Here is a 23,761-nt window from a genome sequence, read left to right on the forward strand (position 1 = left end):
AAGAGCGAAAAATCCAAACACAACGGGATTAACACCTATAAATAAACATTTGTCAATTAGGGTCAAGGAAAGGAATACTTAATCTCTCAATCAATTTCTGACAATGTTATGACACTGAAACTTATACGAAAATAATAATGATTATTGCTGCTTTGTGACATCGTGGTAACTTTTAATCGAAGATTGAGGGGATTAGATAGTAGGAATAATGATGTGGCCAAATGTAGAGTCATGAGACTCTTGGGTAGGGTTGCTATCCGTCCGGATTATTCTTGACATGGAGAAATTATCGTCCGCTTGATGTCCGGACTTTTGTCAGGATATTCAATTTTTTCATATCACAATCCTGGTCTTGGGCGAGTTGTTCTGCAGTTTTTGCACTCTGCAGTGTAAATTGACAAACAGAAAGATCATAGATCACCGTTGTTTATTTATAAACATCGCTTTCGGCATTGTAGGTTGTAGTTCGCAGTTCGCAGTCGATCCAGCCTCATTGTCCGAGGCTTAGGTGGCGCGGCATCGCGACTCAAAGGGCGCCGACAAAGAGGCGCCGCGGTGCGGGCGGCATTAGCGGCCCGTTTGATGTGCGGGGTGGGCCGGTAGGGTTGCCAGATCTAGGGCTAGGGCTAGGCTGAAGCAGGATTTGTGTTGAGTGGTCTAAGGTTGTGGAGGGTCGCTGAGAGGTTTGATGATGCTTTGTTCTCTGTTTAGATCAGGGATTTACGATTAAAATTATTGAAAAAAATCGGCTGTTGTAAAGTTTTGTATCATTCGCTGAATATCTACTGTGTCATGTTAACAAGAAGTATCCTTACTGCAAAATAATTAAACTTTAATTACGAATAGCAGTGACTAAGTAAATCGAAGAGTATCAAGACTAACAAGGTATGTTAATTCTCGCTGATAGCAGTGGATTGGCAGCAATTATTCGTATTTATAAACTGCTCTACCTTATATACTTACTATCTCTATCAACCCTACAGTAACGCATCTGTCTTTCTCGAATTTATTTTTGGCGATAAGTGTGCCTTATGAATTATGAAAAACCACGTACTTTATACGTGTATTATAGGGGTTTCGTTTCGACACTCCATCATCCCCAAATTGACGGCGATATGAGCACGGCACAGCCATGGGGTGCGACCAGAGACGCTGTCTCAATCGCAAGACGGCCGCTCATACTCTCCAGATCCAGAATGGAGGGTATCGAATGAAACCCATACATAATATGCAGAAGACTGACGCGAGTAGTTACTAGTTATAGAACAATGAGTTCTGCTCAACCCTGCGCCGTCCCCCCGTGGCTCAAGTGAGTGTGTTACTCTTTAACCTGCGAATCGCGACCGGCTAAACTTACCACTCCGCTAAATAAAGTTAAAAGGCTCTTAGAGCTTTGTCTCGACGCGCCTTTGATGTGCGGCGCGAACATCCCCCCCCCCCCCTAACCCCTCCCCCCTCGCAAACAGTTTACCGCAAGCTGGAACTATTGCCTTTAATGCCTTTTCCGATTGGATATATCCCAGCGATTGATTAGTATGTTACGTAGTGCTAAAGGAATTTCCCAGGAAGCGGTCCGATCAAAGTGGTCGTCCCCCTTTGATGACGGATCGCTAATACTGGCCTGCTATTCCCAACGATTCAAGGCATCGCTTTAGAAAAACCAGCCTAAGCGCAACTCTATCTCCATAGCAATTGTAAGTTGTTACCGATCACATTTATACCGGTTTTTCTGGAGCGATTCCTTCTGTAATAGTTGTGAGTAAAATCCCTGAACAACCCTTATCGTTTTGATCTCTAGTTACTATTAGTTACGCTCTTCTATGCGATGTTTGAAAACAGAAATCTGTTTCGCTTTGTGCCGCTCCATACTTTTTGGCTACCTTTTGTAAAGGCCATTTCGCTCCTGGAATTCTGCCTTCAGCCTTTGGCTTCGAATAGTTATCTCGCTTTATTTAATAATTCCAAACTGAAGTAGGTATTAGTGTGCTATTGATAAAGCTCATCATTTTCGAATGACACATAGTGGATACTCATTAAATAATTGTAGAGTCAACCTAACGAAGGTACCTAGAGAGAGTCAACTGGAATACTGCCTAGTAATTTTGTTTTCGGTTAGATTGTGCCAGTTCGTCTAATTTTAGTTCTGGATATTTTTTACTACCTTGCTATATATATACGGTTACCCGGAAAAGATGCTTCATGAAGATTCGTTTTTTATTGTACCTTTTATTTAATCGCTTCTGACATCAAAGTATCTTAATATGAGAACATTTTGAGTCTTCGGCTTAACGGAAAAGTTCAGTTAAAAAGTTTCCAATTCCTGTCATTTGAGCCTTTGAAGCCTTAACATTAACACCAAAGCCCCAATCTCTAATTTACGCGGTACCGAGAAATGGCAGATAGAAACACGTGAAATGATTTCTTTCGACAGGTAATCAGCTCGGGAATGGAAGGATTAACTTCCCTTTTGATGTCGTACTTGTAGACACGGCCTCAACCTCATGTATACACGTTTACGCTTTCTTTATTCCGATTACATAAAGTGATCGAGTGTGTATTTGTAATTACAAAATTACATTACTGAAAAAATTGATGATTGGTACGAACCCATCATAATTTTTTTCAGTCATTGACTCATTGCAAATCTAGATTTGCTCATTTGTTGGTGGGCCTTATTACAAGTATCTTCAGGCTCTTATTTGCATGTAGGTAAAGTTGAAATTGTGTGTGTTTAAAGGACATTTATTTTCAAAAAAATCCACTATAGCCGCTTTACCTGGCCTGTCTTAAGGGTCTTAATTAGCGCTTCGAGTGTAATAACTAATCCTCTATGGATATCAAGGGATCATCTATATGAGCCTATATTCTATAAATCTACCATTGCCAGTGCCCGATCCCGTCCCCAAGCAGTCATTACACACGCACTAAGCGACTCTTTGATGTGCGCAAACTTTCCGGTTTTCCTTTGATTGGTATAATGGAACTGCGCGCTGTTATTACACTAATTGAATTTTCCCATTTGGAGTTTCATCTCTGATCGGGCCGGCGTATGTGTGTCGGAGTTCGGACGGGAGTAAGCCGTTTTTGATCGTTGTCGGGGTTTGTGGTGGGACATTAGGCAATTAATGCGGGCCGCGGTCAGACATCATTGGCCATATTGAAAGGTACTGTGACTGTAAAATGTAAACATGAAGTTTGGTTGTAAAAGAAAATTAACATTGTAATATAAAGTTTAATAATGCTGTGACTTACCTACCAATTAGGTAGGTAGCCCATAGTAAGCTCATAGTTTACTTGAAGTTCATGTTTTGTTTTGTCATAGATCGGTAACCTTTTGCTTTTGTCACATTTATAATGAATAACTTTAATATCATAACCAAGGTTTACTGTGATCTAATGGACAGTGTTACTTGCCAACTTGCCTGTCCTCAGGCACGATTAACCTTAAACTAACAATAAAACTACCTAACTTCTTCCATGTACCTATTATTCACGGATGACTGCTTTGAAATAAATTCAAAACTTGCGACGACAAAATCAAGCAGAACCAACCAATAAAGTCAACCCTACTTGATCCTAAAACAACCTGCCGCGCGAAACTCTTATTCAAAGTACGTATGAATTAAACGACTTACCAAACTGTACAACTTGACAGTTGTTAATAAATAACCATTAACAAAATTACTACCAAAAATGTCTTGTTTGCCAGTTTAATACTCAAAATTGATGGTTTATTCAAATAAACTGAATTGTAAAATACAGGTATGGTAAAATACAGATTCCTTGTGGGCGCCAATTATATAACCTGTAAACCTATGAAAATGTACCCGGCTGGTTACATAATACCTAGGGATGTAATAAAGGAAAGAAAACACAAGAGTCCACTTGATAGCTGTTTTATTTCTTCTCTCAAAACTCCTACATACCCTAAAAATTACATCTTCTAGCTCTGACTGCTAACGGTAGAGCTGTTGGTTCATTAATATCTGTATTCTTACACTTAGGATAAACCACCAACAAACTAGTTGTTTAGTTAAATTTTATTCAGATAATTATAACCCGTAAAGTTACGCCTGAGCATTAAATTGGCAAGTAACACTGTCCATTAGATCACAGTAAACCTTGGTTATGATATTAAAGTTATTCATTATAAATGTGACAAAAGCAAAAGGTTACCGATCTATGACAAAACAAAACATGAACTTCAAGTAAACTATGAGCTTACTATGGGCTACCTAAGGGCCAACACATACCTGCTGCCACAGACGACGTTAATTCCTCCAAGTTAACTCCTCTGCATTCCGCCAGACGAACGAGATAGACGATCTAAAAAATATAACAAATATCATGAGATTTAGCTTTGTGCACAACTGCTGAGAGACACCTAAACACTGAACCGAATCATAACACTTACAGAAAAGTCTGCAGCGGTCAAGAAATAGCATTTGGGTCGGAACTCGTGACAATGACCATGAAGGCGCCCCGATCTTGAGAAGACCCGTCTCTTACATCAGCTTGCCACGCTCAAGGGCACGCACCTCTTTCTTCAGCAACATGGCAAAGGAAAGGAACATTTGCCACGACATATTAAACCCTGGAAAGAATAAATAACTTAGTCTTTACCGAGTTTGGATTTAGCCGGTTTGCCGTGAAAACACAACATTGCGAGAATTACTTACCCAGTAACCAAAATAAGTATCTCCGGAACTATATACAGCGACAATGGATTTCCACGCTGAATTTTATATTAATATATTTTAATTTTTGTAACAATCAATATATGTTCTGACACAAATCCATGCCGTCTTTTCTTCTCATTCTATTTTCCTTCCATTTCAAATTTCGTGCTCTTTACAACACGAACTGCATGTTGCCAGTCATATTGTGCTATCTTTTAAAACATAAAGGTTTAATTACCCAACAACACAATATCAAGAAAAAAAGGTGAAATACAAATATTCCTATTTGTAATTAAACTATATAATTAAATTAAATCATGTTCAATATTTCTAAAAAGAAATTAACACTAACAGAAATAACAGAAACAACGAAGTTCCACCAAAACCACTAGCTGGCGGCGCCAGCCTGGCGCTATGTTACAATATGGTTACCTCAACCAAGACTGCAACTAGTGAAAACAAAATAAATAGGTAGAGCTTTTCTTTTAATTTGGAGTGGGTAAAGGTAGACTATTGGTATTCAATTGATGCTGGTCACAGTCAAATTAAAAAAACACTTTAGGTAAGTGTTTTACGAACTAAAATTAATAGAAATTGGTCATTAATCGTCAATGCTCCCATTAATATTTAATGGATAATCCTTGAAACACCGTAGAAAACAAAAACAAGGAAATTCTGCAATATGGGTATCCATTATATTGTACATTGTACGATTGTACTAACCGAACGTACCTATTTGGGCCCGAAAATATCAAACATCTAACTGCAATTGATCATAATCAAGCTTTAGAGACGGTCGAGGAATTGAATCTTTTGCTAAACATGTATGCAATAATGTTTTTAAACTTAATTTAGGCGCTTCTGGGATAAACACTAAAAAGTGTCACTTTCAATTATAAATTTCCCAAGGTATGTTTCGATTTTTTTGACATTCGACACGAATCCACAAATTTATTATGTGGGCAGTAATAAAAGACGTGAATTGTATAAAGTTGTAGTAGTAATAAAGTAAAAGGCACAATAAGCCGCGTCCCGTCTACACAATTAACACCAATAGTTTATTTTATAACTGACAACGTCTCATGTTCCTATTTTATTGGTTTGTTAATTTAATTATGGATGGGACACTAGCTTTGTAAGAAACTTACTTTGACAATCTATGTGGTATTTCTCTTCTTTACTGAAATTACCTACTTGTTGCAGATACATTATTTCACCACCGTCCCGTCAGAAAAGATATCACAATGCAGCGGCATTAAGCTGCAATACAGGTTAGTGTTGTTCAGATAAAAATATTTTTATTTATTACTAAATACTAATTATGATTAAGAAATATTTTACTACAGTCTACACATTTTATTTAGTTTCCCGCCAAAATTATACTATTTTTGCAGTTCGTGCTGCCATCTATACAAAAGTATTCCAACGTATGCAAATGCGGTTGTCGCATGCTTCTTGATGTCTACCGGGGTTCGAGGCGTCGTCGATAGAGGGCGCTAGTTGACAGCTGTCTGTCATGGTTGGTTGATTGTCAAACTCGTGTCACTGTTGTATACAAAACCAAACCAAGCTAATTTATTATTAATTTAGAAGAAACTTTTCTGTTAATGTCGTCCGTTTGGCTCCGCAGCGGCCGCCTTTATTGTTGTAACAAGTAAGAACAAAGACCTTGCAGTGTTTCACTCATAATTAGTCATAAAGCCATAATATTGTCTCCCGAAACAGCTAATGATTCCAGGATAAATACCATTCCCATCTGTCTAAATTAGCATAAGGTGTGATACAGTGATTATCTCGCGGTGTTCAGATTTCCGAGTACGAAATAAACAGTGTTTTGGTGTCGCGAGGCGTTGTTTTAGTTAGGGCTACGAAATGTGACAAGTTTGTTTATAGTTTGTTTCCTGTCCCGAGACTCGAGTTTCATCAATGGGAACCGCGTTTAATACTTGATAAAGTTACTGCTAGCAGTATAGCTAACCATACACTTTAAAGTGTTACACATTAATATTCCTAAAAGTGTTTTAAAAGCTTGATAAAAACTATATGAAACCCTCTAAATTTACTTTCACTGGCCTTGAGACACGCATTTTTGTTTGTTTTTCTATCTAGTAGTGATGTGCATAACCAAACTTGATATTCTACTCATAAAAAAAGTTAATACATCAAAATAATATTGCATTCTATTCTCAGTTGCATGCATTTGGCATCGAGTTATTGATCCACAATAATATTAAACCCTATCATAAATGCAACCACTGCATAATTGGTAAGGGTCCGAAGCTACACAGCTACGGACCCATTGTGTGGAGCATTCAGCCTCCGCTCACATCACTTGTACCACAGCGGTTGCTTTGCGCAGTCGTGCCAGAATCAATTCAGAGTTTTTTATCCCAAATATTAATAAAGATCATCTTATAATATTGAAAAGTAATTCCTCTAACTGGTGTGCTACCTCAGTGTATTGTTTGTTTATGCACAATGAACATGGTAAGGTCTATTATAATTTTTTGCCCCAATGTTTTTTCTTTCATAACTTGCTTATTGAACCGTGAAGTTATGATTTAATATGTTTTGACATGCCCTTATTATATTACAGTTTTTGTACAATACATTATGGGATGATTTTTGAAAGAGAATTAATAATTAAATAAATTTTTGGGTTCGCTATGAAATATTGTTTTTTTTTTACATAGGGATGTTTGATATTTGATATTGAGTGTTATTTATACTTTAATTTGTGATGGTAAACTAGCTTATAAATAATTTGCCCGCTATTTGTGTTGGGTAATGCGTAACACCTTTGGCTCCGATCGATGCCGGAGACTCTTGACTTCAGTCCGCCATCTCATTTTTTATTGTTGTCCCGTTCCAACCTATACAAATAGTTGTGATGCTGGATATGATCCTCATTGTGTGATGTATTGATTTTTTTCGTGGCTTGGTGGTTTCTAGTGATGCAGACTGAATGAATATGATTCCGGACATAACGCATCATTTTCTTTTATTGTATTGTGACTATCTATGGGTGAAACTTATACATGTACATAGTTATTAAAGAAGTAAAATATTATTTAGATACTGTTTAGTAGTTTAAAATTTGAACTTAGTGAGACTAAAAGACAAAAATTAAAACAATGATTTCCAAACATTAGCAAAGAATGGTTATGAATTAGATTAGAGTATGTGAAAGAGTAGGTATAGAAGCTTTTTTTATTGTCTTATTGTTTACGATTTACACGTATTATCTTATCTTGTTAACGCGATGATTATAGCAATTCTTCTAAATATTATAAGATTTCGGCACCCATATGACCGTATATAGTTTCTCGGATTTTTTAGAATACACTATGTGAGACGCGTGAATATTCAAATAGATATGAGTAGATCGAGCGGGAAAACTTCGCATCAAGGTGTTCTTGGAAATAACTGTTTTATATACAATTATATATATTTGAACTAAAGTTGTTAATGTTTTGCAAATCATTTGGCAGTTTTTGTACCCTACAGTAGTCTCAATTCAAGAAAAGAAGACACGCCCCATTCTTTGTCATTTCATAATCTATATTTACTGCGCCAACTTACGCTTTTGAACTTACGTCTTCGTGAATTGGAATTACTATAAATAAATAAACGGCTAGATGCTGGTTATTCGTCTTAAGCCCATGTCATGTCTTTATTTATTTATTTAATCTTTATTGCACAAAAGAATACACGTCGTACAATATTAGGCGTCGTAGTTAACGATTTTTAGGGTTCCGTACCCAAAGGGTAAAACGGGACCCTATTACTAAGATTCCGCTGTCCGTCCGTCCGTCCGTCCGTCCGTCCGTCCGTCCGTCCGTCTGTCACCAGGCTGTATCTCGTGATCTGTGATAGCTATAGACAGCTGAAATTTTCACAGATGATGTATTTCTGTTGCCGCTATAATAACAAATACTAAAAACAGAATAAAATAAAGATTTAAGTGGTGCTCCCATACATAAACGTGATTTTTGACCGAAGTTAAGCAACGTCGGGCGGGGTCAGTACTTGGATGGGTGACCGTTTTTATATAGATAATGGTACGGAACCCTTCGTGTGCGAGTCCGACTCGCACTTGGCCGGTTTTTTTCTGCACAACCGAGGTTTGAACCCACGATTTTTGAGCACCACACACATGAAAGGTTAAAAAAAGTCAGTGATTTTATTAAATAGTTGTAATGTGTTGTTCTCAGGTGGTATCTCGCCATGCAGCGCGCGGGTGGGAGCAGGGCCTGTGCGCCATGAGCCACACTCCTATAGGCGGCCACCCGCAAGGTAACTTGTTGTCTACATCGTCAACATTCATTTTACACAAGCGATACTCGAACTCGCTTTCGAGTTTCGTTCCAATACTTATTACTGAAGTATTCAATACATCGATGAAATACCGCAATATGATCAAACTCGCATGCGAGTTTTCGCACCGCCTTCATGCAATGTGCGCTTGCGATATATCACCGGCGATTTGACATTAGTCATTTTTTCATATCAACATATCAAAATGAGGGAATTGGTTTTACGACAGGATTACTTTCTGCCCGTACCCAAAAGGGCTCAACGAAATAGTTTTCTTATTGTGATCGTCATTTTGGTTGTCCTTTGTAGCCTTCCAGTGACGTCAATAAGCAATTGTGCACTACAATGAAAAATACATGTTACAAACAGAGACAGGATATAAGTGAGTAAGTAACAACAGGCGGACTTATCGCTAAAGAGCGATCAATTAAATGCGAAAAAAGTTATGGACTTCCCTGTTTACTTTTACTTTGATTACAACACTCGTCAGTTTTATTGGTTGTTTATTCGCAGTCTTTAGATAAGCAAGGATTTTAGTTGCTAAGTATCGTTTATGTTTTAGGTTGGGATCACAAGCTTGCTGACCGGTCGTCGCTGCCGCCGGCCTCTGGCGAGGAGAGGAAGACCCACTCCAAACATGTCTTCGCACAGCCACATATGTCTAAGTAAGTTTCCTTTCCCACAATTTTGGTATTGGCATTGGCGCAGAAAACATACAAAATCTGTTATTAGGCCGCCAGCCGAGGCAAGCCGCCTCGCCCGAGGCACGTCTACCTACACAGGCCGAGCTGCTTCGCGCGTCAATTTCCTCGCGAGGCTGCTCATTCTGTGTGTCCTATTGGAAAAGCGAATTCCTACTCTTTTAAATACCTATTTACAATAATACACCGATCCAATCGGAGAAGCGCGAGACGAGACAAGGAAGAGCGTGACGAGAAGGGAGCAGCATGTACACACTCGTTCTCGACCTGTCTCGACCTCTGTCTCGACAAGTGTGTACAGCCCGTATTAGGGTTTGCTAGGTTGGAAATGATGATACAAATAAATATGTAAAGTGGTATTGGCTTTGAAGAAGCTTTATTACGTACAGAAGCCTAGGTGCTACATTAATTGTTATTGTACGTTGCTGATGTGTGCCTATTGTTGTGTTTGTACAGAATGGGAGCGTCCGGAGCTCTGCGCTCGGAGACGGAGGGCTCGTCGGGCAGCTCCGGGCAGTCGGCGCGCTCGCTCGCCTCGCCGCCCTACATGCGCTGGGCGCGCTCCCTGCACGACCTGCTCGAGGTAACACACACACACAGACTCACTAGAATAAAGAAAAGTGAGAGTGAACACAAGCACACGGCATAGAAACTCTTCGACAACAGCGAGAACTGGAGTTCCTCTTGTGATTGATTTGACGTTATAAGAAGTAGATTTAGGGCTCGTTTAGATGGCGCGCGAACTCGCATGCGAGTTTAGTTACTATGCGAACTCTTGTGTGGGTGACTAAACTCGCATGCGAGTTTTCGCACTGCCTGTTATCACTATAATTAATATGTAATGCAAATTTACGCCACGTGATTTGTAGCCCTAACAAAATAATGCTTCTATTCTAACTCTCTCGCACTAGATGGTCGTCGTATAGATAATAGAACCGAAAATGGTCTCGCGAGGCAAACCACCCCTCTCCGCATCCCACCGAGTTTGTAATGTTGTAATTCCTTTGGTTGCCGCGCGAGGAAGCCCGAGTCAGTTTGCTCGGTTGAAATTTAAAGATCACTTAATGCGGCACTTAATGCGACTTGCTGTTGTTAGCTTTTGCTGTTTCTATTAATATGTGTGTCCGTGTCCAGGATGCAGAGGGCGTGCGACTGTTCCGCAAGTTCGTCAGCGGCGCCGGAGCCCTGCACGTGGACCGGCTCAACTTCCACTTCGCCGTGCAGGGCCTGCGCCAGGAGACGGAGCAGACCAAGATCCGCCAGGTCGTCTCCGCCATTTACAAGTGAGTACTGCTGTTTACGCTCCAACAACATAACAAACCCGGAAAAATACGGGAAAATTTCAATACGGGTCGTTTTTTTCAAGTTTCTTTCGAAAAAAACAATGCAATTTTCAGTTACAATACTTCCGAAAAAACTAGTAAAATAAAGCCGAAACAAAACCAAGTTTTTTTTTAACTTCTGTATTTTTCAATATACTTAATTGGGTTTTTTCAACTCTAACGCGACAGGCCAACATGTATGGATTATGTTGAACTAGCGTACCGGGGTTCGCACGCCACTTTCGAGAACTGAGATTGCGCCCATGAGCGGCCCAAACCAGCCCATAATGTGTCGATGAGATAATTTGGAGTCCACTGATGGAGCTCTTGTGTTGTCAGGTTCCTCCGCAAGTCGGCGCTGGCGATGCCGGAGGAGCTGAAGGCGCGCGTGAAGGCGGCGCTGCGCGACGGCGCGCCGCTCGAGAAGACCGTCTTCGACCGCATGGAGCAGGAGGTACAGTCACCTGCAATAATGTTACTCTTCGAAGCCCGCAAAAATATGTGACACGCTCTTATGGCTCTACAAATAAGATTGTGTCAGATATTTTTGCGGCCTTCGTTGTGTAACATATTATTGCAGGTGTACCTTCCCATACCCTACTACTACTAGTAGTCGTTGGGCACGAAACTCGCTCTCATCGTTAACCCGTTACCAGGCTGACATTTCAAAAATGCCAATCGAATGTCAGTCTTACCCTTGCCCTTAGCCTGATAAAGGGTTAGGCTTAAGGTTCATTTAGACGGTGCGAGAAATCGCATGCTAGTTTCAATACATTGCGGTATTTGATTGATCGGCTGAATTGGATGTAACCAATAGTCCGCAATGTAACTAAAATCGCAAACGACTTCGCGCGCGATCTAAATCAGCCCTTAGATAGATAGTGAAAGAACTCGCATGCACGTTTCTGGCTACATCCAATTCAATCGGTCTACGAGTTTCCGCGCCATCTAAATGAGCATTTTCTGTACCAAATTGCGTTAGACTATTAAGAAGTTATCCGCGGATTCTTTGGACTTTGGAGTAGTCCATGTTTAGGCTACATCACTATTAAGAAGTTATCCGCGGAGTCTTTGGAGTAGTCCACGTAGCTTTATTTCATTGCAGCGATGCTTTATAATCTTTCTAAATAAGCTTCATAGCCTTAACAAGATAAATAATTGTAGTTTGTATTCGCAGGTGACGCGAGCTATAACGGAGTCCACCTACCAAGCGTTCCTGCTGAGTGAGGCGTACGTGTCGTACGTGTCGGCCGCCACGCAGCCGCTTTCCTCGCCTGACGCCTCGCCGCCCCAGCCCAGAGAGGTGAGGAACTGAAGTTTGTATGACCAGGTGACGCGAGCTATAACCGAGTCCACCTACCAAGCGTTCCTGCTGAGTGAGGCGTACGTGTCGTACGTGTCGGCCGCCACGCAGCCGCTTTCCTCGCCTGACGCCTCGCCGCCCCAGCCCAGAGAGGTGAGGAACTGAAGTTCGTATGACCAGGTGACGCGAGCTATAACGGAGTCAACCTACCAAGCCTTCCTGCTGAGCGAGGCGTACGTGTCGTACGTGTCGGCCGCCACGCAGCCGCTCTCCTCGCCCGACGCCTCGCCGCCCCAGCCCAGAGAGGTGAGGAACTGAAGTTTGTATGACCAGGTGACGCGAGCTATAACGGAGTCAACCTACCAAGCCTTCCTGCTGAGCGAGGCGTACGTGTCGTACGTGTCGGCCGCCACGCAGCCGCTCTCCTCGCCCGACGCCTCGCCGCCCCAGCCCAGAGAGGTGAGGAACTGAAGTTTGTATGACCAGGTGACGCGAGCTATAACGGAGTCCACCTACCAAGCCTTCCTGCTGAGTGAGGCGTACGTGTCGTACGTGTCGGCCGCCACGCAGCCGCTCTCCTCGCCCGAAGCCTCGCCGGCCCAGCCCAGAGAGGTGACGAATTGAGGACTACTTTAAAAATAGATAGCGCAAACATCCCAACAATCGACATGTTAAGACTCAATATTTGTCTTGCTGTCATTGTCATGACATTATGATTGAAAATGTCGATTATCGGAGCTGTGTCGGGCACTGGAGCCTTTACGTTACTGCAGAAAAGATTGAAATTTTGAAAGGTCTTAAAAGAAAGCCTGTGGTTTGATGGGTTGATCAATTTAAAGTATACGAAGACGATTCTGACCGTAAGGTTTGCTGGAAATTTGGGTCAGAATTCACGTTCTTAGAATAGTAATATGTATACGTACAGAATTTTCACTGTCTAATAAAACCGGTATATGAAAGCGAATTGTTGTTCCTCACAACTTCTCTTTCTCGGGTACTAGATTTTGCCTAAATGTCTGCTTGAAACAGTTTCGAGCCAAGCTCCCGAATATCCATTTCAGCTTTGACAAAAATTCTTTCGTATGTCCAGACCAATAGTTCTTCCCTGCTGGGCGCATTTTTCAGTCAGTTTTCGTGTAATTTTGCGAGCGGGATCAATAAGTATATGTTTTTTTTTGTAGTGTGGTAGTTCTTCAAAATGGCGGAGTAAAGAAGTGTACAGTTTACTGAGCCCCTTATTTGAAGTGTTTGTATATGCAGGTGAGCTTGGGGCTGGCCACGCTGCACGAGGGGCAGGAGCTGGGCTCGGGCGGTGCGGGGGGTGGGGGTGGGGGGACGGCGCCGGCGCGGCTCACGCACGACGCGCTGCTCGCCACGCAGGCGCGCCGCCTGCACCACGACCCAGCGCCGTACGTATTGTCTCACGTGCGACCATACGCATAGCGGATTGTTCCCACCATTAGGGCTGATTTAGACGATGCGAGAACTCGCATGCGAGTTTCATACCATTGCGGGTTTTGATTGGTCGGTTGAATTGGACGTAATCCACAGTCCGCAATATAACTAAAATCGCATGCGAGTTCGCGCGCCGTCTAAATCAGCCCTTAGGCTTAGTACGCCCTGCGATTAATTTATTGCGGTTTCAGTCTAGCAAGTGCGTGCGCTTCGGAAGCATACCGTACACTTTTTGAGGTTCTGAAACCGCAAGAAATTAATCGCAACGCGTTCTAAGCCTTAGTTAGTAGGCTTAGCTTAGCATTGTGACAGTATCTAGCGCACAAGATATACTACCCTTGCTTGTCTAACATCAAAGGGACAGGTAGTTTAATCTCACGCGCGAGATACTGTCTTCACTCAGTATATAGTAGACGGAATATAAATTGCAAGGATCAGTAGTTACAATGTCAGAAAAGCCTCATACAAATCCAAACATTCTACTGTGATCTGATAGTTTTCTAGCTTAGTACTTAGAATGCAGTAGGAAGTAAGTATCTTTATTAGACTTGATTTGTAATAGGTATGTGTAGTTTATCTTTATAATTTTCAAGCAAAAGCCGGTTATAAATAAAACGTTATTATCCTAAATATCTTAATTAATTAAAAATTGCCTTTTGCTTGAGAACGTAACGTAGGGTACTATTGTGTTAGAGCCGATTATTTAAACATGTCCATGAATTACACACACATCACATACCTACCTATATTTGCCCAAAAAAATAAGACCGCTACGAAGGATTTTGTTGTGTTACCAATTCATGGACGATTTTGTGTGACCCCATCCTTGTGGCTTTTTACATTTTTATTTCATCAAACAATTTTTGACCCCCATAGCATGAGCCAACTTAATTATTTACATATTTTTTAAATATCACTGAAATTTCTGCAAATAAATACATAAAGTCTATGTACAAACACGAACAAAGTTTTCGCAGAACAAAATCTAAATGTCACTATTAAACAAAAACATTTGCAGAAACATACTTTTTTTTATTAAAAAAAACCTGCTATGTATTTATACATTTACATACCGAGCCACTTGCAGAAATTTCGGCCACATTTTTCGCCATTTTATTTTATATTTAGTTGCCCCGGCAGCTTATCTGATGTGTCGTATCGTTTGCCCCCATGCCTGCATGCCGCCCTGCCGCGCTAACGCTGCGTTGCCGCCGATTGCCCCCTTCCATCATCCACTCTAAATAACCTGTCGATAACTTAACCCTTTGCTTACCCACCTATCCATGTCTTAACCCTTTGAACCTCGGCTGGCAACAGTAAGCACCGCACGAAGTCGGTATATAGCGCGCACGTCACCTACGCGGGATACACGCCAGCGTCGAGGCAGGACTCCGAGCGGGCGAGCTTGAGCAGCGGACGGACGGACAGTGATGTCGTCTCGCTCTCCGGGAGCAGCGTGTAAGTGTTAGACAAGGACAACAAGTGCTGAATATCATCTACTCTGGTGCATGCTTCGAGACTAAATTCCGAGCGAGCTAGCCTGAGTAGCTGCCGTACGGACTGTGATGTCGTCTTGCTCTTCGGGAGTAGTCTGTAAGTATACCTAAAGGTGGACTGAGCTGGACCTAGGCCAAGTACGTCGCTGAAGATAGAAAGGTGTGATGCGAGCTCACAAAGGCCTTCGCCTCTGGGGTGTCTTAGGACATCAACAACATACCGTGACATCTGTGTCGCTGGCTCCAAGCGTCTACCTAATAGCTGGCTGCGAGTGCAGTGTATACATGCTCTTACCCATCGACAACGTGAATATACAATCTTCGAAATTCATGGTACTGCTCCTACACTCGTATCCAGAATCAAAAATGAGTGAGCTGACGTGTATTTCTACTTGAAGTGAGTATTAGCACAATCCTGCTTGGTAATGTAATTTACTGTTTTCTCCCTAGTAAATACTCGTATTACTGTGTTTCCTGCACGAGTTTTTATCATATATTTTTTGTCGTTTTAATAAAGCTTAGCTACAGTCGTTTCAAGCACTTTTTTTTATACGAATGTAGCTAATTTATGGCCATCTGTCTTGTTATTAAATTAAAATCACCATAATTTCTTCGTGCACCTTTGTTATTGCCTAATTCTAATATAGCGTCTTTCGCATAACGTGTCCTCACATCGCTTCTACTTTTCAATTGGACTAGAACTAATTTATCAAAAGAATTATTCCGTACCAATGATTTATTACTCCAATCAGTGGCGTAGCTAGGCTTGGGCGAAGTGGGTCGCGGCCTCGCGCTCCAAGGGGGGTCACGCGCGAGGCCCTTTCGGGCACAGTGAAAGAAAAAGGCCTCGCAGATGTGATTTGCCCACGGCTAGATTAGTTCGCGCTACGCCACTGACTCCAATAGTATACCAAGGTGTTTTTCATTAGCCGTTCATGTTGTGTTCATTGGTAATAATTATTTCGTGTTACAGGGATGGCCTGTCCGTGCGTGGGACTCGGGAGCGGACGCGGCGGCCGCGGCTGCCCGGCCTCGACCGGAACGCTGTCATTAATAAGGAGCAGGATACGGCTATGGTGAGTCTATACGTCGTATGTCTATTATAGTTGACCATCCTCTTAAGTCACTAAAAATCTTAGAGCATTTTATAACCGGAGTCGCCTTTAAGAGCTTACCTGTCTGCCGAAAACCTTGCACAATTGTGCAAACTTTTGTATGGACTGACATGGCTATTTGCACGTTACGTACAAATCATGTAGAAATAGCAATACATTTGACGTCCCCTCCCCCGCAAAAATCGGCAGAATGTTTTGTACAGAAAATGACAGCCAAGGCGTCATGCTCTAAGCTAAAAATGAGGCAAATTTAAGTCCTGAAAATTTTCGTTTTAAAATATATACATACACACATACATAGACTGATAATTACATCACTCACACTCCTTTGCGTTGTGCAGTCAGGTAAAAACATCTTGACGTTTAAAGTTAAATTTCATACTACCCATACCCAAGGAGCCGGTTGGAACAATACGAGTTTATATGTTTCGTGCAGGTGATCCCTCGAACACAGCGGATGTCAGCGGAGGCGCTGCGTGTGTTGCCGCCGGCCGAATTCGCTCCTCTCCTCATCGAGAAACTGGAGCGGGTGCAGCGCGACCAGGTGCTGAAGGAGCGCCTCGAGCGACGCCTGCAGGAGGTAACTTATAGTGGCCAAGTTATTTTATACCTCTAAACGAGCAATTCTTGTTTATTTATATATTTCGGGAATCTCGGAAACGGCTCTAACGATTTCGATGAAATTTGCTATAGGCTTTTTGGGGGCGAAAAATCGATCTAGTTAGGTCTTATCTCTGGGTAAACGCGCATTATTGAGTTTGTGTTTTCCGAGCAAAGCTCGGTCTCCCAGATTAATCATTGAGAGGTGCTCTTCTACATTCAGATGTGACAAAATAGAGGGTCCATATTGGGTTGCATACAATTTTAAGTCATATCTTTGTTGCGCATAACAACTTGTGTCATAATCATCATTGCGCATACAAATGAAAAGTCATATTATATTGTGTCATACATTTTTAGCCATAATATTTGATGACATACTCAGCAGTTGTCATATATTATTTGTGCATATAGGTTTTAATTATAATGGATCAGATGTCATACCAGCTAAAAGCATATTTATCGATACTTATAATGTTTTTACGTATAACGTTTTGTGCGCATAATAATTTTCAACCATAATGGTTTAAGGCATACTTAGTTATTGATAGCCCTAATCTCCGTCCAAAAACAATTCGTCGGAGCCCCGCTCACGCGGGGCTCCTATTTCTGCGTAGTTTGCCCTTCGGCATCTAAAGAAACCTAACGAACCTAACCTACAGTAAAGGGCCATAAAGTTTGCACATCGGTATTTAGAAAGAGAATATTGGAGGCAACGAGAATGAAAGAGACAACGCTCTACGAAGCCGAAATTCCGATGTGCAAACTTTATGGCCCTTTACTGTACCTACTGTTTGAATAAATCTCATATCTATGATTAATTTCTTTTATAAAACCGTTTCTCCTAGGGAGGCGGAGGGGGCTCCTCTCCTTGGATCTCCTCTTTTATACGGTCGTTCTGTGGTTATGATTATGACTAAAGTAATATTTGCTTCATAGGTGGGTCACATAATTATTTTTTAGTTATTAATTTAATAGGTACATATTTATTATTCATGCTTTGTAACATTTATGAAAAAAACATTATGACCACTACAAACACGTAGAGACATTTACACCTCTAAATATTATAGTTTTTTTTTATTGTGTTTTGTATCTGTATTTTTTATGTAATTCGACATTAAGAGACCATATACATCTCTAAGTAATTGTAATACGTTAGTTTGAATTGTTAGTTGTATTTTATAAATTTGTTAATGTCTTGTTATTATTTTTGCTTGTATGTAAATTCAATGTTGACGTGTAAAAGTGCCCTTGTGGCCTATTTGCTGAATAAATGTTGATATTTGATACAAATATGACTTATTTTTTATGTCTATATTAATACTATGCACTGCAATACTTCGAACGAAAAACAATTATGGATATCAAGCAGATGACTTAAAATGTTATGCGAATTAAATTAATGACTATAAAAAATATGTCATAACTCATTTATGACAAAAACCCAGTTATGCTCAGGAATAATTCTGACTAAAAAAATTTATGACTTACAATTTTATGAACAAAGTGTTATGACAATTAACAATATGAGAAAAGTTGTTATGCGACCAGAGGGAGTCCCCAAAATAGAACTAAGCGATAGATCGTACTATGGACAGAAGGCAGTTACACTTATATCTACTATTTAAGAGGCACATATTGTAGTTTATGATATTCGGGAGCCATTGTTAAATAATATGACTTATATATTTAACTTATTTTGTAAAATACATAACATATTTTTTTACAAAAAAACGTACGCGTTGTTTCTTTTACGCTGGTATGTTCTCAGGTGAGAAGTGTATCTTAGAATCGGGGTTAGTTTTCTTTAGTTTCTCAAATAATTTAGGAACTAGCTTCACACCGTTACATGGCGACCCCGCCAATGGATAACACGGCCAGTAAGTATACGTTACTTTAGCAGTTGTTTTCTTGCAGGGTGACGGCGAGGATGCGTCGACGCAAGCGCTGCCTCCACAGCTCGTAGCGGCTGCCATTCGCGAGAAGTTGCAACTGGACGACGATAACGACCAGGATATCCTCGGTGAGTCCTCACGAAACTGTTTCTTCTGGTATATGCCGTCGAATATATTCGTTACATACATTTGGTCTATACGCGCCTACACGCGCTTCTAAAAACGAGTTTACAGGCGCGTATAAAACGTTTATCTGAAAGGGCATTTTCGCGAGAAGAGATCCAGTCAACTTTTTTCTAAAAGAGATAAATTTAATGATTTTTCTACTCATAATCACGAGCTCTTTCGATCCTACTACAAGAAAAAAAAGCATCCCAAATTTTGTTTTTTCAATCCGTAACCATTTTTTAAACACTTTATATGGCTGTTACAAAATGGTGAGTAAGTAAAATTATTGATAATTTTGGGACATTTTTTTCTCCTAGATCTACCTTAGAAAAAAAGTTGATTGGATCTCTTCTCGCGAAAATGCCAAAAAACTGAGGGCGGTTAAGGGTAGTGTAGCAACATTTTAGTAGTGCAGGTTTTTTACGGGACCCTGTAAAAACCAGTTGTTTCAATCAAACCTAATTTTACTTGCATATCTCGCTTGAGTCATAACAACGTCGTCTGTCCCTTAGACCAGCACGTGTCGCGCGTGTGGTCGGAGCGCACGCCGGGCGCGTCGCCGCCGGGCGGGCGCCGCGCGCGCCGGCCGCCGCACGCGCACGCGCACGCGCACGCGCACGCGCACCCGCACGCCCGCCGCGCGCCCTCCGCGCTGTCCGCCGACTCCGGACACTGCGACGCCAGCGACCGCGCGCACCCGCCCCTCTCCCTCTCGCACTCCAGGTATAACACCTCATCAGACTGAGTCCAAACTCGTGTTTTGCCCGACTTAATTTGGAGGGCGCCGCAGATTGAGCGCGCTCTAATGGCCGGGCCAAGAGATTGCGTGACTGGTTTCGGCTAAGGCGACAACCATAGGTTGCAGCGAGACGCGCAATGCCGAAGCCAATCGCGCAATATAGTGGCCAGGCCGTAAGTGGTTTAGACACTGGAGCGTATTGCGGCCCAAACATCGGATTTCTTTATACACATGTAGGTGCTGTAGTAGCGTTGAAAATGTCGGAAAAATGAAATGTTTTTTTCAGGAATTTATGAAGTTTTCGTTTTTTCCGTTTTTTTTTTCGGATTTTTAAAGAAAAAAACCAACTGACTGATAAGCGTAATGACACAACTGTGACAACTGAACCGAACTGACACTGACACCGATCCAATGTCAAATGTCACCAGTATTAAGAAAAATAACCGATTGAAACCTGTTTAAATCGTTTTTTTGGAAAAATTGAAGCGGTAAATCTCATGGTTGTTTTCCGAAAAAACGAGCCGTTTGGAAAGAAACGGGATTTCTTCCGGAAACTGTAGACGTCCGAATGGTAGCGCCCTTCGTGAGGTCCAAACGTCGGGTCTAGTCCGACTTAGTCTGAAAGCACCGCAAATTCTCGACACCGGAGCGCGCTTGAACGATACATCTTGTCAAGTATGTGAGCGCCGTAAGCGCACAACTGCTGCGCGTTTTGCGCCATCCAAACGTCGGGTTTCGACAAACTTCTTAAAGTGAAGGCGTCGCAGACGCCCCAGCTTGACTATACCGACTGTTTGATATTATCAGGTCGCAACTTTTAAACATTGAACTTTTTTTTTTCGACAAATTTACTCTTAATCACAACATACAGTTCCCTCCGCAGATCGTTCTCGAAGAAGACGGTGACGGAGTTGACGGACAGCGGCGTGTCGGTGGTGAGCGACGGCGCCAGCGCAGGCGGGCGCGTGCTGCAGTGGATCGCGGAGGGCGAGCGCAGCCGCCGCGACAACCCGCACTCGCGCGCCTCCTCCGCCGACCGCGACCGCGACCGCGACCGCGACGAGCCGCGCCGTCGCAACCATCCCGCACAGAAGCCGCGGTCAGTACACACAGCCCAGTCTGTACACACACATAACCAACAGGCTGTTTAAATGTTAACACGATACAATCCAGCTAACGATAACGGGCTTAACAGGTGAACAAAATGGCGATGGACGGCCATTTTGTGTAACTGTTAAAAACGCTTTATAATACATATTTTAATCCTGTACACATTCTATATAATATTTACGTGAAAAAATTGTGTTGTTTTAGATTCCCAAAAACGTATCTGTTGTTTACAAGTTCAAAACCTGTTTTAAATTAACAAAAAACGTGTCTACCGATTATGTGTGTACAAAATAATACAGAAGGTGTAGAAGACGTCTCTTTTCACTAACGGCACTTTACGTGCTGATTAATCGGCTCATTTTCGTATATAATCTACATCAAACCTAACCATGTATTTATTGTTAACAGCGGAACCGGCAGCGGCCGCACCGGCACGGGCGGCAGCGGCAGCGGGAGCGGGTGCGGCGAGCACACGGTGGTGGTGGTGTCGTTCCTGGACGAGGCGGTGCCGTACCGCTTCAAGGTGCCGCAGGTGCCGCTCACGCTGCGGACCTTCAAGGACTTCCTGCCGAGGAGGGGCAACTACAGGTAACACACATCCATATACCTGTGCTTAGGAATCCTTACCTCAGACTAATCATCATCAGAGGGCGGAATTGTTCATGGCAAAAATCAAACGTCAATAGAGTTGGAACGTTGAATTTTATCGACTTTTTCAGCTATCGATAAGTTCAGTCACCTTTTACATTTCTGACTTTAACATTAACCTCTTTGATTAGCTAGGTGGTTGACCATTTGACATCTTTGATTAGATTAAAAGTAAATTGCATGACAGTTAACTGTCATTTCTGCCACTAGTCTTTTTGCAACTAATTCACGTTTGTAAAAAATGGTTAATCCAAAAAGAAAAACAATTAACTAATGGATAAAGAAGTATCCTTGTCTTAGTTTTGTTAATAAATAAATAAAGATACGCTAGGTAAATATTATTTCAGTTTATTCGATAGTCGATAAAATTCAACGTTCCAACTCTATTGACGTTTGATTTTTGCCATGAGCAATTCCGCCCTATGATCATCATTAACAAATTCATGCTAACCGATGTTAATTTCAAGGGGACTAAAATAGTAAGTTAAAGGTCTTATAACAAATGAAATAATTCTAAGGTTTTGAAACAGGTTTTATTGATCATGGTCGCGGATACTGCTATGCCAGTAAATGTTACCACAGATATACGGAACATGTGTTCCACTTCCCGACGAAAGACAATGAAAAAGTTGAGCGTAGACACAAATTCAAACCGACCACCACACTTATATAGTCAACGATCCGACTCACAACATAATATCCACGCATGGGCACGAAGATACATCCCGTGTTTTTTAAAGAATTCTAGATGATTATTGTCCTTAGCTAAGTACGAGACAAATATTAAATCAAAACCTTTGTTGTAGATACTTCTTCAAGACGGAGTGCGCGGACTTGGACAACACCGTGATCCAGGAGGAGGTGAGCAACGACGCCGACACGCTGCCCATGTTCGACGGCAAGGTCATGGCGCGCGTCAAGCCCGTCGAGTGAGCGCTCGCCTCGCTCAACGTGCACGCTTTGTTCGACGTGCACGCTTCGCACGAGTGTTCTGTGCTACGAGATTTGGACTGTACAGTCAGATCTGGATTGTGATCAGTTGCCATATTGCGTGCTAACTCTTATTTTAGACTGTTAATAATTTTAAGGAATGATTTCATTGAGTATTACCTCGCATAAGTAAAAAAAATATGTGGGATGATATTTAAATATCTACTTTCTCATGGTTTTTATTAAAGTCTATTCTGTCTAATTTATAGTTTTCTCTGTTGTTTACATTTGTGTTACCAGTAGGCGGAGCACATGATTGGCGCGACGCTATCTCGCGGCGAGATAGACTACCCGTCTTTTTCTATCTATGTTAACAAAAGGGGGACGGGTAGTCTATCTCGCCGCGAGATAGTGTCGCGCCAATCATGTACTAGCCCGGCTGATTTGCTGGGTAATATTCAATGAATACACGCTCTCTGTTGACATAATTGCTGTCAAATATAAGGTCAAAATAATTTTCTAGATATGCCACTGCCAGTTTGTTCTGCTAAATAAAGACACGAAAATATCTGATAAAAATTACATTATTTTAAATCGAAATAAAGCAACTTGTACCGTTTAGTCATTCATGTTGGTTATTCTTACAGAGATAAAGAGTTATGCACAAATAAAATCAAATCTCATACAACTGATAGATACAGAGCACGAATTGTGATAGATTTATGAACATCCGACGAATTATGAAATTTATAAATGAATATATGACAGCAGGTTATCATATCGTATCGATACTGATTATTCGTTGTACTAAATATATTTAGTAAATTATTGTGTATCGAATGAAACGGTTAAAAACCATAATCAATTGTTTTGCCAATGTGTACGTGGATGTACGGACGTTTAACTATTGTCATCGAATAGTTTTATTGACGACAACTCACACTCGAGGCAGTGCGAACCTAGAAATATTAAAATTATTTATTTTATAGAAATCAGTGTTAAGTACAATCGCTATAAATACGCGACTATGTTTATTTGGTTCCTCAAATATTGAAATTCAAGCGCAGTGGTAATTTTATTGAACTTTTATTTAAATATTTAAACGTTGTTTATGTTGTTGTGTAGAACAATGTTTAAATATTTCAAAAAATATATTAAGTAATCCAGAAATTGGACTGCGTTGGAATTTCATCGACGCTTTTGTCGAAGTGGCGATGACATTAGCACATTAGATGATCACAAGGTTGCTTGTGTAGTGTCATCGTACATTTATCGCGTAG

General features: G+C 41.3%; 1 protein-coding gene across 1 annotated transcript in view; it reads left to right on the forward strand.

Annotated features, from left to right (window-relative positions):
* The window catches only part of LOC134791663 (axin), a 94,040-nt gene extending 71,260 nt beyond the window's left edge, over positions 1–22,780 (forward strand). The window contains exons 3-18 of the mRNA XM_063762747.1: positions 5,883–5,950; positions 8,894–8,975; positions 9,559–9,661; positions 10,154–10,280; positions 10,832–10,980; positions 11,359–11,473; positions 12,809–12,934; positions 13,583–13,731; positions 15,095–15,235; positions 16,247–16,349; positions 16,825–16,968; positions 18,909–19,014; positions 19,567–19,777; positions 20,677–20,892; positions 21,312–21,491; positions 22,358–22,780. Of these exons, the coding sequence (XP_063618817.1) occupies positions 8,942–8,975; positions 9,559–9,661; positions 10,154–10,280; positions 10,832–10,980; positions 11,359–11,473; positions 12,809–12,934; positions 13,583–13,731; positions 15,095–15,235; positions 16,247–16,349; positions 16,825–16,968; positions 18,909–19,014; positions 19,567–19,777; positions 20,677–20,892; positions 21,312–21,491; positions 22,358–22,484 (2,031 nt within the window). The 5' untranslated portion in view covers positions 5,883–5,950; positions 8,894–8,941 and the 3' untranslated portion in view covers positions 22,485–22,780. The remainder of the gene's footprint in view (positions 1–5,882; positions 5,951–8,893; positions 8,976–9,558; positions 9,662–10,153; positions 10,281–10,831; positions 10,981–11,358; positions 11,474–12,808; positions 12,935–13,582; positions 13,732–15,094; positions 15,236–16,246; positions 16,350–16,824; positions 16,969–18,908; positions 19,015–19,566; positions 19,778–20,676; positions 20,893–21,311; positions 21,492–22,357) is intronic.
* The last annotated feature ends 981 nt before the right edge of the window (positions 22,781–23,761 follow it).

This window comes from Cydia splendana, chromosome 6, assembly GCF_910591565.1.
Source record: "Cydia splendana chromosome 6, ilCydSple1.2, whole genome shotgun sequence".
Taxonomy (NCBI): domain Eukaryota; kingdom Metazoa; phylum Arthropoda; class Insecta; order Lepidoptera; family Tortricidae; genus Cydia; species Cydia splendana.